This window comes from Lithohypha guttulata (assembly GCF_036872675.1).
Source record: "Lithohypha guttulata strain CCFEE 5908 chromosome Unknown scaffold_4, whole genome shotgun sequence".
In the NCBI taxonomy this organism is placed as follows: Eukaryota; Fungi; Ascomycota; class Eurotiomycetes; order Chaetothyriales; family Trichomeriaceae; genus Lithohypha; species Lithohypha guttulata.
Genome location: NW_027042753.1, coordinates 623,549 through 641,367, shown reverse-complemented (window position 1 = coordinate 641,367; position 17,819 = coordinate 623,549). Strand labels below are relative to the sequence as shown.

At 48.5% G+C, this 17,819-nt stretch overlaps 5 protein-coding genes across 5 annotated transcripts; 3 read left to right on the top strand and 2 right to left on the bottom strand.

Annotated features, from left to right (window-relative positions):
* Positions 1 to 2,752: 2,752 nt before the first annotated feature.
* LTR64_005383 (uncharacterized protein) lies at positions 2,753 to 5,029 on the bottom strand (the record flags this gene model as incomplete). Its single annotated transcript, XM_064899722.1, has 1 exon — positions 2,753 to 5,029. One exon carries the CDS (start codon positions 5,027 to 5,029, stop codon positions 2,753 to 2,755), a length of 2,277 nt encoding a protein of 758 aa, XP_064753034.1.
* Positions 5,030 to 6,673: 1,644 nt separating this feature from the next.
* LTR64_005382 (uncharacterized protein) lies at positions 6,674 to 7,294 on the bottom strand (the record flags this gene model as incomplete). The annotated part of the gene is made up of 2 exons (XM_064899721.1): positions 6,674 to 7,155; positions 7,204 to 7,294. The coding sequence occupies 2 exons, from the start codon at positions 7,292 to 7,294 to the stop codon at positions 6,674 to 6,676; spliced, it is 573 nt and encodes a 190-aa protein (XP_064753033.1).
* Positions 7,295 to 8,975: 1,681 nt separating this feature from the next.
* LTR64_005381 (uncharacterized protein) lies at positions 8,976 to 9,701 on the top strand (the record flags this gene model as incomplete). The annotated part of the gene is made up of 2 exons (XM_064899720.1): positions 8,976 to 9,099; positions 9,292 to 9,701. 2 exons carry the CDS (start codon positions 8,976 to 8,978, stop codon positions 9,699 to 9,701), a joined length of 534 nt encoding a protein of 177 aa, XP_064753032.1.
* A 1,126-nt stretch (positions 9,702 to 10,827) lies between these two features.
* On the top strand, positions 10,828 to 12,291 carry LTR64_005380 (uncharacterized protein; the record flags this gene model as incomplete). The annotated part of the gene is made up of 2 exons (XM_064899719.1): positions 10,828 to 11,524; positions 11,609 to 12,291. The coding sequence occupies 2 exons, from the start codon at positions 10,828 to 10,830 to the stop codon at positions 12,289 to 12,291; spliced, it is 1,380 nt and encodes a 459-aa protein (XP_064753031.1).
* Positions 12,292 to 13,664: 1,373 nt separating this feature from the next.
* On the top strand, positions 13,665 to 16,916 carry LTR64_005379 (uncharacterized protein; the record flags this gene model as incomplete). The annotated part of the gene is made up of 2 exons (XM_064899718.1): positions 13,665 to 16,850; positions 16,902 to 16,916. 2 exons carry the CDS (start codon positions 13,665 to 13,667, stop codon positions 16,914 to 16,916), a joined length of 3,201 nt encoding a protein of 1,066 aa, XP_064753030.1.
* Positions 16,917 to 17,819: the final 903 nt, after the last annotated feature.

Genomic DNA, 17,819 nt, shown 5'->3' with positions numbered 1-17,819 from the left:
GAAGGAATTGAAGTTGGTGAGGTCGATCGGTATTGTCTTGCACAGAGAGCACAGCTCGTCGGCGAGGATGTGAAGTTGTTGCACAGACAAGCACATGGGATCACTATCTACCTTCGAGGTACATGAGGGATCTAGAATGAAACAAAGTTCAGGTGTTTCTTTCTAAGCGCGAAAGAAACAGGCCGGATTCGATATGAGAGTGATGGACGTCCGAGCAGAGGACTCATGGGGTCCGTCTAGAAAGCATTCTGTGTGGTAGTCGTACTCATTGTGATAGTTCATCTGGGCATGTATAGCGTGCAGATCATAAGCCAGTGCAGGTCCTGGCAGGTCATGGTCACACATCGCGCACAGAGGTCACTCTGCGCCAGTTTGTTGGCTTGCAGCCATATAGCGGCTTCGAAAGAGCAGGCATTGGGTAAATCGATCGTGAGTCCAGCAGAACAAGGGAAGCCGCAGGTGCGGGCCGCGGAAAGGTGGGGAGCAGCCAGCAAGCAAGAGGTTACCAACGGCGTTATTGAGTGCAGTTCACCTTGATTGGTGTGATATGCTCGAGTACCTGCAGTCTAGCAAAGATCTAGTTCTGTGAAACAGAAGAACAGAAGCGAATCACGTCTGTGATGCAGCCGCTCGCCAGGTTGTTCTCTTCTTAGCGTGCTCTAATTCTAGCGAATGACGATACATCATCCTGCCAAGAGAGTGCTTCACTTCATGGCCCGCAGCCACCAACCAAGAGACTCCCCAACCACCCAATTACACCTTCACAACTTCTGTCCTCATTGATTTTCCTCGTAAATCAAACTGCGCAAGACTTCTTATTTGACCACGAGAGTATGAGAGGATATGATTGTGGTTAGTTTGTCTGCAACGAATTCGTGATGGATTTGGTGTGGGATCTATCAATTCACTGGTATTGTAGACGATCCGATGGAGTGGTTTATAGGAGCACGTGGAGATATGGCTTGAAGTTGTACCAGTCTGGCATGTGAGCTGCCAGCTGTTACGGTCCGGACGGTTCCAATGCCGTGTGCACAAAATGCATGCATTGCAATACATTCTACATCTGCGTGCTCGTCTTTCTGCATGAACTTCGTGCATTCAGTATGCATCCGTGACGATCAGATATCACCACGAACGATAATGAGAGCGCTTTGCGGCACAGTCAGGCTTCACCTTCGACGTAATTGAGCGTTGGTATCACAACAATTCGGTGCAACTAGACCTGATCTGCAGCCACATGCCCACGACTTACCATCGGGCGCTTGGGTACTCGTTGGCTTCCTCGTGGTTGTCGACGCACCTCCCTTAGGATTGATCATCTCCAGATTATACCGAGAACGAGCAAGCCACATCTCCAGAAGGAGATTGTGATGTGAAAGCGGGCATGTAGCACAAGAAATCTCCTAGTCTCTTCTCTGTAGAAATTTCTCTGCTCATGCTTATCTCACTATTGCTGGCTATTGAGCGTCAAGCAAATTCTTTCCATGTCACCTTCATCCTTTCTCTTCTTGAAGCCATTGCTGCACCGACCCAAACGGTAGCATGTGGGTTGAGAACAACGGCACCTTCTAGCTAAATTTTCGTCCGCTTGGACTTGGCAATCCTGCGATCGGTCTCGCCGAAATAGTGAAGCTCGAATCGTCACGCCATTCAAGAAGGGGGCTTGGGCATAGAAATCGTGTTTATCTCGTATAGCATCTGGAGGGATAGAGACATCATAGTCCTCGCTCTTCTCATTGAATGTGGTTAGGTTGGCAGTCAGTTTGTAGTATACATGCTTAATGCCATCAAAAACTGATAAGAACGTGTCTCACTGAACCAGTCTTCGTCGCCAAGCTCAGCACAGTTCAGCCCTCATGCCTGCGGATGACCATGATTTGCACAAGTTGCATCCCACAGCGTGCTCATGTTGTCCTTGACAAACTCGAGCTCCGTGTACCACAGTATAGTCAGTGGATCATGTCGATAGTATCTCAAGTCTAGGAGCTGGGATTGTTATCTCGTCCGAACCAGCTTGCCCAAAAAGCAGCTGCCCAGTGCTGGCAGTGATATCCACGCAACATGGCTGCTGAGCGCTACAACTAACACGAGCTGTAAAAGTACTACTTTAGTCGCAGTGTAGACTCACGTGGTAGGCGCCTCGCCGAACAGCCTTCACGACAACTCAGGACGGAGCTTTATGCACTCGTTCGTCTATGAGACCTCATCCCCTGGAGGTGCAAGTCGTCTCTACGCTAAGCAGAATTCAAGCTCGAACTGAAGCAATTCTTCCCCAGATTGATCTGCACGACACAAATTCCAAGTGAGTGCGGGAGAGTTGGTGGAGAAGCACGGAGAGCTTGAATAAAATTCCCGCATTTTTCGTTGCCTATTTCCGCGCCCGAGAAGGTGGTCACTGGTCAGCACTTCGAGAAGTACGACTACGGTTTGATCACAGCAAAGCGACAGAATGACATCCAACTTCTCAAGAACAACACGCTGGATAGCGAGAAAAAAGCAAAAAGCAAAAATCAAATATCGGCAAGGTTGAGATTGAATCTATCTGCGTGGATGTAGAAGTCGTATCCGCTCCATCACCACATTCCCCGAACTTATCACAGTAATCAGCACGATGTGCAATGCTGTACCGTTCAAGAACGCCCACAACACCCAGGTCAAGGTGTTTCCTACCCATGCAATTATCAGAGTGTCCCGCCGTTATGCAAGAATCCCTTTCGCCTTTGCTAATTCACTTTTCGTTATGATATTGGTATCATGCACATTGGCCAACGCCATCAAGAGAGGCCGGAGCAATGATCGAGGATTGACCATGTGCCTGCTGTAGTATTGCATTGTTGGAAATTTCTGGTGCCTGTTTGCTCTCCTGAGGCGGTGGTTTCTTGGGCAGACTGGCAGGAGTACCGTATTTCTGCTTCAAAGAGTCTTCTCTGTTCAAGGATGTGACATTGCTATTAGAGTTTTGGTGATGCATTACCGAGTTCAGGCTGTGCCTAGAATTGTTTTTAGTCCTTCCAGACCGGGCAGCAGAACGCCCTTCTCTATTGTTTGGCACGAAAGATCTGGTTTGAGGATTAAACAGCGATCTCTTGTGGCTGTGATATTCTTGACCAGTTGAAGTATTAGGGAGGGCACGATGAGTATTCGATCCATACTGCTCGTTTTGTATAGAGTTCGGTGTTATCACTCCATAAGGTGGAGGATAAGGTGAAGTCGGACTCATCGGGCTAGGAGCCATGAAATTTTGATTCTGGCTGGGGTACCACTCCGGAAACTGACCTTGTATAGGCAGTGCTCCCATCATCATCATGTTCTGGTTTTGTGGATACTGCATAGCCTGAGGATATATGAAGTACGGGTTTTGCATTTGCATAGCTTGCATAGCCTGCCAGTCACTAGGACTAATTTGCTGGGGGACCATGGTAGATTGGTAGCCTTGCATATTGCCATACGCTATGCTTGGTTCGAATCCAGGGAACGTCTGTGTAGGAGTTGCTCCATAGATAGTTTGGTCATAATTCATTGGTGTCATGTTGTAATTAGGGGTCGTTGCAGGGTCGGCATATGCTTGGGCATACTGAGCCTGGAATGGCCCGGAAGGAACAAAAGCAGAACGTGCTTCGAAACTATCGTCCTTAGGCTGCTTGTGCTTCTTCGTCTTTTTCTTACCGCTAGACGAAGAAGATCTGGACATGCTACCTGAATGCTCTTCATTCGAGGTAGCATCACTGGTGAAGGGTTCTTGAAAGTCGGCAAAGATTCTGTCACGCGCTAGTTTATACTGTGCCTGTCGCTCTTCCCGAGTAAGCTTGGACTTGTCGCGACTAGGCGTACTTTCTGTGGGTGATGCTAAACCATCATCACTGCGAGCTTCGACGCCATTCTCAGACGTCGTCTTGGAAGGTGCACACGAGCTTGGTGCCGTACTGTTCCCAGCCGAGAAGTGCCTGCTACTAAGCTGTTCTCTGCGCATAATCTTGATTGCAGCGGCAGTCGGGCCAGATGTGCCTGCCACTGCGACTGACTTAGCAAGCTCAGATAATGGTGGCGGGAGTGGGCGCGAGTTTGAACGCAGAATTCTGACTGATAAGTTGTCTTCCGTGACAGCGTGGACTAGACCGTAATAGTCAGCCAGCTTGTGTGCCAACATACGGGCGAAAGAGGTTTGTGGGGGGAGGTCTAAAACATCGTTTGTACCGTCTCGAATGAAACCGATCAACTTCTCCTCTAACTGAAGCAAGGACAATCGATCTTTTTGACACGTCAGTGCGTCCATCAATTTGTCGTCAGGAAGAGTATGTATTGTTGGTATCGGCTCACGCACATCATCGAGTGTCAGAATCGGAATATTGGGCTTCGGCATCTGTACATCTTGTGTTTCCAGGACCGGGCTGATGGGCAGGTTGCCAAAGCGAGGAGGGTTTGCGAGTGTGGGAAATCGTCGGCCAGGGATAATGACATTTGAGGAAAACGTCCTCGATGATTTGTGAGAGTGAATCTCAGTGTCGTGTTGGAAGCTCGAGTTCCTACTCAGGGCAGGATGAGGATTCTCGTCGTCAACAGCTCTAACGCTGGCTGAATCGTCAGGACGAATGCTCTCCTTGTCGTCCATGGCAAACGTGGTGACCGAGGCCAGGCTCTTTGTATCGAAGCTTTGTGGTTTGTTGACAGATGAGCCTGATAACTGAGATTGGTCCTCCTCGTAGGAGTCCGCGCTATCTCCGCTATTCTCCATTTGAGCGGTCTCTATACTCGCATGGTTCAACGATAGCTTTTGCATGGATTTGGTCACGGTCTCGTCGACCGAAGCTTTCTTTATACCATCTTGATCACCTCGTCCCTCCACAAGCACAGCGCCCGCGCCAATCTTCGGAGCCGAAGCTGCAGGCACTTCGGAGGGATTCGAAGTCGTATGCTTCACCTCTTTCCGAGAAGTGTTAATGCTTGTGGCCACTTTTGGAGCTGGCATTGCGGCTATTTTGGCGTAGGAGGATATTTTCGAAGGAATGGAAGCGAGCTGGGGTTGTGCCATTTTGAGCAGGATGACAAGGTTGTCTCGTTGTGTATAGTGCTACACTGGATTTCTCACCAAGCGGAGGTGCTGAAACACGAGAAGTATCTGCTTCGCCTTTTTCGCTCACACAACTGTCGCGTCGATCTTGACGATGCGTACAGGACCGAAAGCCTCCATTGGATGATGTTCGTAAAAAAGGACCGCAGCCCGAGTTTTAGGCAGTATTTTCTTCGAAAGTTCGACTAGGTACTCCGGGGAACGTCTATCGCAAACGAAATAAGTGATACTTCGTGAATAGTCAGGCAAGGAGGATTGGTCGAACGAAGGCAGAAGCCTGGACGTCTGTCGTGAGGTATTTGTGGGTTATCGACTTCAGTGTTTTCGCCCTTCCTTCATCTGTCTCTGCACCAAGCGTAGCCCTCAATCCATTGTCGACTTGTCACTTCCTGCCTCAAACGAATCGACCCGACACAACAAGTCGCAAAATTAATAGTGCGGATGTGTCAAGCAACAATTGAGAATTGTGGACCAACTCCAGATCATGCACTAGTACGTCTTAGGTCAAGTCTTCGCTAACCTTACTTGCCACAAGATGTCTGACTTTTACTTGCGAGATGCGGCAAGTAACTGGAACACATTGACCGATCCAACTTCAAGTTGACCAGGTTGGATGTACATAGTAGAATTTGATGCTCGAATTGCGTGTATGATCATTCCTGCATCCAGATCTCAACAACAGCATATCTTGATTGACCAGAGTTTTGAGTGTTGTCCGGCTGATCAGGCATGAACCGCTACAAGACCGCGCCAGGTCTAGGGCCACCAAAAGCTGGCACAACCACAACTTGTCAGAAGTGTTTGCAGAAAGGCCATTATAGCTACGAGTGCAAGGCGAGTTTACAAAGTCGGCCTTATGTCAGTCGAGCTTCGCGCACTCAACAGCTGCGGAACCCCAAACTGAAACCGGCGTTGACTGAAACCAAACTGAACGAAGCTGGGGTGAAAGAGTGAGTATTGTTTCTGGTAGCATTTGCTTCGTAGTTGCATTAATCATGATTCTAGCATCACGAAATCCAGCGATGAGTCGCACAAACAGCATCTCCCAGACGAGGCTCCGATTGAACCGCAGCGAGGAAGATCGAGGAGCAGTAGCCTGAATCGACCTAGCAAACGGCAACGACGCTCAGTCTCTTCTTCCTCCCTGAATTCAGTTTCCACAATCTCCACGGTGTCTTCGCGTTCAGATGAGCATACTAGACAGCCACCTTCGCGGCGACCTAGACGAGGAGTGGCTCGAAGATCGATATCCAGGTCGCCTTCCAATGGAAATACTCACTCGCCGTCGCATCGATCCCCATCGCCGGCTCAGATTGTGCAATCCAGAAGCAGGGGACGATTTGATCATGTTCCTAATCGTGATGAAGACATCGCCAACGACCAGCGCTTCCATGGGCGCAACCCGAAGGCTTCGAAAGCCTCTGACAGCGTAAGACATCAGATCCACCGGTCGCGAAGCCCTGAGAGAGTCCCCAGAAGTAGACCTTCTAGGCAGAGGAGCCTTAGTCCGTACAGCAGACGCTTAGCCTTGACACAGGCCATGAACGCCGAGCGATAACATACGGACCGGCCGTAGCGATAATGTATAAATGATATTATCGACTGTCATGGGATGTCGTTCTCGTTGTCTGATGCTTCCCGTTGGCGATCCCTTTCGTCTTCTTGCTCGCGTACATGGACAGCCTCGACCAGAGTGCTTCCCTCCACGCCTAGTTCCTCTCCCTCGTCATTACGTAGACCAACCTTTTTCTGCTCTGCTTCCTGCTTCGTCTTCTGTATCCTCTCCCGTACCAGTTTCGCAATTGCATTTTGAGTCTTGACATCTACCACTTTCATTCTCTCAGCCAGATCCCTCTTCAGATCCCAGTTGGGCTTCTTTGGCTGCAATTTAAACAGATCCAATCCCTTCTGGGCTTCCTCCTCGTCCTTGGCAGCCTGTTCTGCTGCTGCTGCCGCGATACGTTGTGCCTCCTCCTCAACAGTTTCGTGCCTCGAGTCTGGTTGCTGCTCGAAGCCGAGCTTCGGTCCCTTGGCAGTTACATCGTAGTTCCTGCCCGAAATATAGCGCTCAGATGTCGAACTCGGTGCTGTTTCGGAACGATCAGCTAGACTTTGATCAGCAGTTGGCTCTACACCTGGTCTTTTTCTCTTCAGGGATGCGAGTTTCGCAAGACGTGCTTTGCGTTCAGTTGCGGCAGCGTCAAGCCCGGTACGTTCATTAGACATACTGCTACTCTTATGCGAAACACGAAACCTGAATCCAGATAAGCGAATAATGCTGTCATGAAGAGTGTATAATCTACTTGTATGCGACTTTCTTGTCCCGCTCCGTATTGGTTATCAAATCGGAGGTGGATAAAGAGTGGATTCAGAGGCTACGGAAAGAGCTGACCAGGACTTCTCCCACTCGCGACTGTCATATAACCAAGACTTTCAACTGTTACTGTAACTGCACGGCTTGTCAGCCATTGCGCTCAAATGTGGTGGCATCTGAATGTCATTTCATGTCAGTGCAATTGCCCGATGGATGCACTGTAGGCGTGTCCGCAGTCAAGGAATTCACTCAATCTATCAAGTCTCGCAATGGTACGCGCTTACGAACACAAACCAGCGTCCTATCATACCTCCGACACGACGAGCTAATCACCTGACAACGCTCCGCTGCAACAGCTATTGTTCAAGCACGTCTACCGAACCAGGAGTAGCTAATTCTCTACCACCTCATCCAAACACTGCGAATAAAGATACCAGGGATAACCAAACTTCGTTGTCTCAGGAGACCGGCGACGAGAAAGAGCCTCGAGGGACATCCTTCAACCCATTCACAGTAACATTAGATCAGCTGCCTGCGCATGCAGACCTTCTCTCACACTCTGAAAGAATTGCAGATTTTCCCCACATTTTTGCGACATATTTGTTTGACGTCCTCTCTGCCCGCGAGGCCGATTCAGGCCAGGAAGGGAACAAAAATGCATGGTGGTCAATCCACATCGACCGTGCAGATCAGTATTGGAAAACACAAACCAGTGAGAGTCGGCAAAACTGGTTGAATGGCTTTCGGAGTCCATTAGCACGAGCGCAGTCTGTTGCCCGTCTTCTTGTTGGCAGCATCTTGATTTCTCCAGATCGTATACTCGATGTACTGGCTCAACTCAAGCGTTTAGAAAATGACTTCGAAGTCAGAGCTTGCTGCCTGTATGTTACTTGCAGATTCCACAAGGAGAGACTTCTGAAAGATGTGGACTTGATTCACAGGTATGACGAGGAGGTCAACAAGCTTCGGTCGGCGTCATATTGGCCCGAGAGATGCATGTCAGTCGCCCTACTTCAACCTATGATCTGGCGTTCAAACGATGAAAAAGTCAAAGAATTGGTTGCAAATCTACTAACTAAATACAATTTCATCCGTGGTAGGACTGCTACCGCTCTCGCGGAGGTCTGCTTATCAAGGAAGTTGCCAAACGAAGCCTTCTCCCTTCTTAAACATCTCTCTCGAGAACAGATGGAGAGAGAACAAACAAAAATATTAGGATGTTGTTCCAGGTTGCTCAAACACGACACTGTGGTACAAACAGCAGGCGGGCTAAACTTTCACTACCTCTCAGAACTCCTGGAAAAGGGCTTGATACCCAACGCAGACCTCTATAATCGCATCATCCGTAGAGCGATGCAGACAGGCTACGATACTGTTGCCTGGGACATATACGACTATGCAAAGTCGGTGCAGGTAGCAATTGACCCAAAGACTTACGTTATCTTGCTTCGTGACGCTTTTACAGCTGGGAAGGCCGCAAGGCTCGGAGAAATTATGTCAATCATCCACCATCAGGAAGAGCTGTACGACCATCGTGACTTGCTGATCTACTCAATGAATATTGTAAGGAGAATACACCACTCACAAAGACATATGACTGTGGCTGAAGGTCTTTCACATCTGGTAGCCCTCTACGATCGAGCATACATCAGAACGTCTCTGGCAAAATTCGGGTTTATTGCTGATCAGCAGCTCACAAGCTCCGATACAGCAAAGCGTGAGCCTGATTCATATGCCCTGAGCTTCACTGTCTGGGCCCATGTACTTTGTCATAGACATGGAGAATCGGCATTACCACTGTGGGGCAACATCGTGCGTCTAGTAGGAGAGGGAGAGCAGACTGTTGTTGCATGTATGAAGCACGATCTAATCTATAATGCGTTTATATGGCTGCATCTGAGGAGAAAAGGTACCATGTCCACCGCTCTGGAGGTCTTCCAATATATGTTGGAAAAGGATCTCTGCCGCCCGACCGCAAGGACCTGGTCGATCCTGATCTGTGGATTCCTGCGCCATGAACAACGTGACCAGGCAAAAGAGATATTCGATCTGATGCAGCTGCATGGGTTCACAATTCAGAACGTTTGCGAGGAGTACGTACCTTGGGGTGTCAGCTTGGAAACCCTTGATCAACGGAAAGAAGATGTGCTCAACGAGCAAAGCATGCCTGATGGCACTGATCTATCTTGGATAGGCGAAAGTCCAGGACTTAGCGCGGACGCTCAGAGCACCCCTCAACTGAAGTTTTGGGAAGCCATTGCGATGGAAGATATGCTTCCGGATCCGATGGAGCCGCAGCTTGCGATCGCGGCTAGTTAATGCTGGTGTCCATTAGTTAACTCACTCTACAGCTGTCATGTGTTATCAGTCCCTATGTGTATAATCTAGAGAGACCCAATCATAGGATCTGCCTGGTCTTTGTTCTGCTTGTAAACTGCCGGCCTTTGTCCAAACCATTACGGATGGAAACCGAATTTACCACATGCGCGTAACGCTAACAAAAGAACTGCCAACGCACCCAGAATATTCATGCGTGACGCGCTAGTCTCTGCCTTTCCTGTGCTTTCCAGGTGGAGCCTGAAACTGGCAGGCACGAATGACTTGGAGTAAAAGTGCTATGGAGCATCTATACTGAACTAGCGTGTTCGGTTTTCACTATACCAGCTTCGATCGCTGATCACTTTCTACACGCTTCTTACACAGGTGCAGTTCCGACCCAGTAAACTGTCCTTTCTCTTCTGCTTTCTTGCAGTCCATCATGAGCGTTCAACCACTTTGAATCGTACTGCGTGTTTCATGCGCTATAGGCAAGCTGTACTTTGTGAATCGCCCGGGTTTATCTACTTATCCCGGCACACTCTTTGAGCGACACAGCGTTCTGTGCTCTTCACTCAAACATCGCGCCGGTGATACATACGACAAGCCTCCTCACTGCTTCTGAAACTCCAACGTCAGCCGTTGGCAAATTTTGATCGTCAAATGAGTCTGTTCTTGCTCTCGCAATTCTGCTTCGGCTTCTCGACTCAAGCACCGCAACAGGATAGCTGCATGCTCGATAGCAGTAGCAAAGTCCTTTCACAACACTGTCATCCGTATAATTCATCGGTCGAAACATAGCTGCGCAATCTGGCAGTCTTTCATCTCAGTCACTTTCTGGTTGTGAACTCGTACTGCTTCAGGTTTCCTGGCGCGAAATTTCATCGACGCTTGCTCTCATGAGTGTTCACACTATTGCAAAGACCTAGGGTATCATTGTGGTAACACGAAACGACTTGGAAATACCTATAATCATATGTATACCTGGCTGCGCTGCCGCCGCTCAGATAATAGGGCAGAACTGCAATAGGACTGACTGTGTCCAAACAGATTGTCTGACCGTTACCTATGTCGCCTTCGAGAGGTCCTCGGCAACTGAACTTTTCGCCTGAGTACACAAACAGTTGAGATGGCATTTGCTGGTCATAGTAGAGCTTTGAGCCTTGCAAAAGATTCACAACTCAGAGAACAGATTGATAGCGCTGCACTTTCCGCTTCCGGTCAGACGATACAGTCGCGTTACAGTATCCATGCGCCTACCTCACCCACCGCAAATGATACATTTGACGAGTCTGACACCAAAGGGAACCCCCCCACGTCTTCTTTATGGGTTGGAAATATACCGGTCGGTATTGCTACTGAGGAGCTTGAGAAGTTGTTTTCGAGATACGGAGCCATCAAATCTGTTCGCATTCCTACAGGCAAACCTCACGCTTTCGTTAATTACCTTGATGTGGCTGCAGCTATCCGTGCTTGCATCGAATTGCATGGCCACTACTTGTTCAACAACGAGACGCCGAACCACATCCATTACCAGAGATCACGTCATCCTGTCTCCGTTGAAGGCCCTCACAACAGCCTCAGAGCTCGGGGCGATATCTCACCACCACCATTAAGAAGAGCCCTCAAGTGCGACTTGTACCGTCCCTCGACATACAGGAATGCTTACATAAAAGAAGACAACGATGACGGAGGACAAAATCAGGAACGCACAAAAGACGATCGCACATATATACGAGATCTCGTGGATGCTACCAGTGAGATCGAACACATAGAGAACATCGAGCCACGAAATGCTTTCAACAGTAGAAACCAACAGAGCCACGGTAAGAATGCCAAGTTGTATGCTACATTACCAGAACCGGAGTTACAGGATCCATCATACAGCCCCGATATAAGACCCTTTATAGGATTTCGTATAAAAGGAACGGCGGCAGAAGAGTCAAAAAAGTTGGCACCCTTGAATAAGGTTAGACACGATGACGCCAATGGCTCGAACGTTCATCACAATAATGTCAGCGCGGAGGGCATGGTGCTGGATAACCACATCTCGTCAAGTACCGAGTCAATGTCACTCTCTAAAATGAACCAACCAACGCCGTCGATCAAAAATTCAACTCACGGTCCTGATGACTTGAGTCACAAGGCAAGCGAAACCAACACATCCACGCACGAATCGTTATTGATAGAACAGTTTGACAAGGTATCCGATAGACCACATAACTCAGGCGATCGTGCTGCCAAGGATAAGCTGAAGCTGAACGATGATCGCAATCAGGACACCGGTTATCCCTTTTTAGGTTCTATTGTAGATGCTGCGGATAAGACAGACAGCGCAGGCCTACCTCTGACCTTGACCTATAATAGCTTGCTGTCGAAGAACAAAGGAATTTCGACGACTACTCAACCCTTAGGCTCTAGGTTGTCGATCACGCCTTCCTCCGACTTAACCTCATCAAGCAGAACGTCAACGCTGAAGAAAAGATGTTCCGATTGCAGGAAGCCGGAGATGAAAGGCGTACCACTCATCTGGTGCTCAAAGTGTCCACGACGTTACCACGAAGTGTGTGGAGATCCTCGCCCCAACTTGTGAGTTATGAAAGGAGATCATTTTGCTGCTTGAAAGACTAATTTGATCTCGGCAGGGACGATCTGTCAAACTTTGTATGCGGTCGGTGCTTGTATAAAGCTAAGCAAGCACTTCTGAGAAAGATTTCTACACCAGATCTAGTTAACGATCCGGTATCCGGCGCAGCTGCTGAAAATGCGACCGAAGATGAAAGAAACTCCACCAAAAACAGTACTCATGTATCCACTGTTGATCAACAGCAACGTGAGGTAGCAAAGTCAGAAGTCTCAGTCTCGCCTATTAGGTTCGATGACTTAGACAAGTTGCTGGGTCATGGGCGTGCGCTCGACGTCGATGCTGCCTTCAACCCTGGTAGGCTAGAAATGTCGAAAGCTGTGCATGTTGATCAAAAGGGGGGAGAGTGGTATCCTGATGGTTTAGCAGCTGGAGGAGAAAAGACCCGTTGCAAGACTCAATGTGAGAGCCCTAAAGGTACTCTTGCACTAGTACCAGAGATTACTGATAAGCAAGTCGAACCGGAGAGATATTTTCCGGAAGCAACACTTCACACACAAAGGTGGAACCCCACGAATCTCATGACTACTAGCCATCAAGATCAGCTCGAGTTCCAACAATCGGCATCTGCCGCTATGCATGACCTGGCGACTAATGATATACGAAGACCTTGGTTGACGATCAACAAGGAGTATATCAGGCAATGTCAAGACATCGGCAACAGGTACAGAACTGAGGTGACTTGCGACAAGTGGCCAGATCGCTGCTACCATACTTCAGACTGCCGGTTTGCGCACTGGGATACAGGGGTCTATTTGCCTCAGTATGGTGGAAAAGCCAAAGCGTGGACTTGCCCATCACATCCTGACTGTCCTATAGACGAAGAACAGTGTCGATTCAGTCACCGTAACACGGGACTATACGTGAGACCCGATGGGAGAGCTGAGAGTCTCAAACACTTGACCTGCCTCTTCTGGTACCGGGATGGTCGATGTAACAAAGCAGCTAGTGAATGCAACTTTGCTCACCGGTGGACTGGGCTCGTGACTAAGTATCCAGCAAAAGATCAGCGCCGTACGACTACTGATTCACTTTCAATTGAACTCTCGACAAACCCTTCTTCGACGTCTCTAATGATGACAAGTTCTGGCAGATATGGGTTATCGCCCTCTCAGCCTGTTCTTAGATGGACAACACCTCCATCCCCTTCGCAGCTCTCTTCCGGGAACCTTCCTCGCTACAACCGCAGCCTTGCAGCGCACGAGTATTTCACACACGCAGAGCCGCGGGTTAATCCTAGCCGAAAGTTTTCAGACTCTATTGAGGACTCAACTCAAGACCCCAGGTATACACATGGCCCTAGAACTCTCAACGGGCAAGGCATGTCCTCTACAGACGCGCAATGTTCAAAGGATAAGTCAGAGAACGATACATCTGTTATCACCGATAGTCAGAATACTGATAAACAAAGTGTCTCGAGTCAGGGTAAATTAGCCAGCGAGGACTATCGCCGGAAGTCGACGAATAACTGTAAAAGTTGTGGCAAGGTTGTGTGGAAAGCAGACATCTGTACATCATGTCAGAAGGAGAACGCTGAACCTGTCGATGCCACCCCAGACCGTGCTGACAACCAAAGGTCTTCTGCTATTTCACCACAACAGTCCTTGTTGTCAAGCCCAGATATCCTGGGGGATACAAGACTCGTGGAAGTCTCAATGCATGCTGTTCCTGACCCGAGCTCGAAATGTAAGGCACAACCTTCGATGGCACGATCCATCAAAAGAAAGAGAGAGTCCCTTACAATGTTTTCGAAGAAACGGCTCAAACCTGACTTGAGTATTCTAACAAAAGCTTCCTTGGAAGACGTCTCGAAGATACCAGCTATGCTCGAGTCAACATCTCATGCTCCGAAGCAGGGGAGTAGCACTGGTACTCGGCGAACACAAGAACAAGACAGGCGAGAAGAGGAAGAAGTCATCTCGTTCCAGAATGTGATCTCAGAAGTGAAATCGGCAAGGACTGAAGCACAAGTTTCAAACATTAGCTCTACAGATGAGATTGCCGACCATGCGGTCGAACATGATGATCCAACATTAGACCACACTGAAGAAACACCGGTAATCACGGAGCCTGATACGCTCAGTGATGCTAGCTTTGGCGACAATGATTCGGATGCCCCACTAGCTCGGAGACGTCCTAATTCACGACCTGACCAAGAAACAAACCACAAGCAAGATCTATGGTCCGATACTACGAATAAGTCACAAGAAGCAGATGTACCTCCTAGCAACCCTGGTATCGAGGTAAATGAAATAGATGACAGCAGTGACATTCGTCCGCCCCGTCGATCACGACCATGTGATTGCAGCACAAAGCATAACAAGTGTTTACATAACGAGCAAGGTGAATTAGATGTTCGCAGATGCTTTGTGTGGATGTCCGAGGGACATCACCGCAAGTCCAATCGTGGTCGACAACAACTTCAGGACATCGCAGAAGCGACCCAGCGATATTTTCAGTTCTGCGAGAACGGCGACGGCCTCGATCCTTACAGCGAGGGAGCTCGACTCAAGTATTTGCAGCATCAACAATCCGGTCAAGCGATTCAGGGTTATTATATCACATCCGATGCTATCAATACATCACCACACCCGCATACCCGCTCTCTCAACATTCCGGATAGCCGTCTATCACTAAGGGCGCCAGATATCAGATACGAGGATGTCGTATCAGAATCTGCTGTAGAAATCACACCATCAAGGCTAATTTTCGAAGTTCAAGATGATATACAAGAGCTGCAGCAGCAGCAGCTAACCATTCGAAATGTGTCTAGAACTCGTCATCTGATATTCAAAATTATTCTGCCAGATTTTGTTTCCATGGATATCAAAGTCGACCCAAGCAAAGGCAATATCGAGCCGCAAAGTTCATTCACCATTAAGGTCGCGGTGGCTCTGATTGCAGACAAAAATTATTGTTTTACGGAACTCGATTCTAAGACGAGCACTGGTGCCGAATTAGAGATTGGCTATGCTTACCTCAAAGGCGCATCAGTCGATGATGTGGGCTGGTTTCAGCAAGATTTTTCGGCGAGGAGAAAGGTGACGCTTAAATGCATAGATTTGCGACTGTCAAAGAAGCGGGATACTACCGTGTTCCAAACAGATGCTTCCCAATCAACAGAAAAAATGCCTGTAACCAACTTGCCACTGTCCAAAGTCCCAGCAGCGCCACTTGCCAGCGATACAGCTTTAAGCTCGGGATTGCAAGCAAGACGTAACAAAGTCGGTCATGACTTTTATGATCTGTACTTTTATCATTTGCACAACGCTACCGCTGTTGTGGACGCAGTGCTCCGGGGCATGCGGAAGGATAATACGTTGAGTATTATCAAAGTGATCCAGCTCGCTCATTCTCGGATGTATCATCGCCTTGTGTCTGCACGTTCATTGAATAAAGCAGGGTTCGAGCAACTTGGTCTTAGAGATGTCAGGAAAGCTCTCGAGGAGTATGCGGAACAACACCACGCCGAAGTGCAAACCCCTCTGGAGTCCGGTTGGACTAGGGACGGCCACGATGTGATATGGAAGATTGGTAAGCCGCATACAGCGAATCACCTTCACATCTCTTCTCCTCTACCTAGAGCCGATCAACCTACAGAACGCATCGGGTCGTTGGGGATGCCGAAAGTGCTTAACAGCGAACCTCTCACTGCTGTGACCAGCACGATCCAGGATGCGCTCAATGAATCGTCACAGCGACCATCGATCAAGCTGATATTGAAAGTTCCGAATGGTCCACAGAGTTTCGATAGACAGTCTGCATCTACTGCTTCGTGTAATACCACATCTACTCTACCAGAATCTAGAACCCAGCCACCCTTGGCGGCAATATCGGAAAGGTTGGCGAACTTTCCACCAACACCAGAAAGCGATCGACCGACGCCTCAGCGAGAGGGTTTGAACAACCATGACGTCGATGCAAGTGATATGGTAGACACCAATAACGAGAACAAGAACATGCATGTGCAAGATGTGATGGCTCGGATGAGAGCGTGCGGTATTCAGTTTGAAGACGCGAATGATGAGGACTCTAGCGACGAATCCATCATTCTACCGGGGCAGCATGTGTCAAAGCACATCACGTCTGGGGTCAAGTTCACGAATGACAGTATTCAACTATCGCGGATCACGAAGAAGCAGGGACTGAAGCATACAGCCCGCCAACGACTGATACAAGATCGTCAAAGATCGCGAAACGTCCAAATGAGTGGTAACCCACATGAAGAATGTGACAAGAAGCACGCTAAGCAACCACGACTTACTGCCTGGGTGGACCGAAAGATTCTAACAGACAGGACGGCGGACAGATATGCTCCAGACACCATAAGCTCTAAAGTGGAGAAGATAAGCTACAGGCAGTTTCTTGGTATTTCTGGAGACTTGGAGACCGAGCCCTGCGTGGTCAGAAATGGAAAGAGTATACAATTGGCATTTCGAGAAAAGCAAGCACGGTACGGAGAGATAGGTCGTGTAAGGAGCAAGAGGCTGAAGGGACAATTTTGGCCAGTAAGTCAGAGGGAGTAGCCAACAACAGGATGTCTGTTTGTTATTTTCTAGGCAACTGTTAGGTGAATCTGCTGTTAGCAAGCGTTAGATAAATGCATTGAATCACTTCCACCAGATCTTCTGAAGCATAGTATCGTGATGTGTTTCTGTTCTCTTCCGCTAATTCCCGTCCTGCTAATTCGTGAGTCAGAGTTCGGCATAAGTCAGCTATACGTACAACTTGCGAGTTAGGTCGCGAGTTGGGTTGCGAGTTAGCACGACTGGCTACTCTGTGGCCTTAAAAATTGTGTCTTGTTGTGACAAACCGAAGAGTGGCTGAATCGTGTTCAAGCAACGATATAGTGAAGGGACTGAAAAGCTTCGACAATTAGGCACGGTGTTTTTGGAGGAAAACCAATTCCCAAGCCATGCACTCTGCGATTATTTGACCACAAGTAGGGGAAATCCTAGGCATTGATGAAAACAAGGAGAACGCACTTTCAACTCTGTCTACCATCTCAGTTTGCGTTGTGAGGTATTTGAACATCTTCAAGACCTGATCGATGCCGCAACGGGCTTGTACCAACGTTCTGTCAGTAGGTATATAGCTTGCGTGATGTCTACCGCCTTCTCATGTGTGGTGCAAAAGAACAACAGCATTCGAACATAGTAATTTTGCAACAACGTCAACCTAGTCAGCCGACAAAGCATTAGCACGTCGCAGATCGAAACCACTGCCACTCATCCTGAATAGTATACAACTAAGTGCGAACGAAAAGCCATGTGTTATTGCATCTGGTCAGCAGACTATGACCACAGGACACAAACATGGAGAATTTATATTTGTGTCGCGTTGTGGCGATGATAACTGTGATTGAATAGACCAGCACCACTGGACGAGGGAAATACCAGCAGAGAACGATGAGGATGCTGAGAATGTAAGGGATAATGTGGACGAGGTGGGCGACGAGGACGACGACGGGTATGATG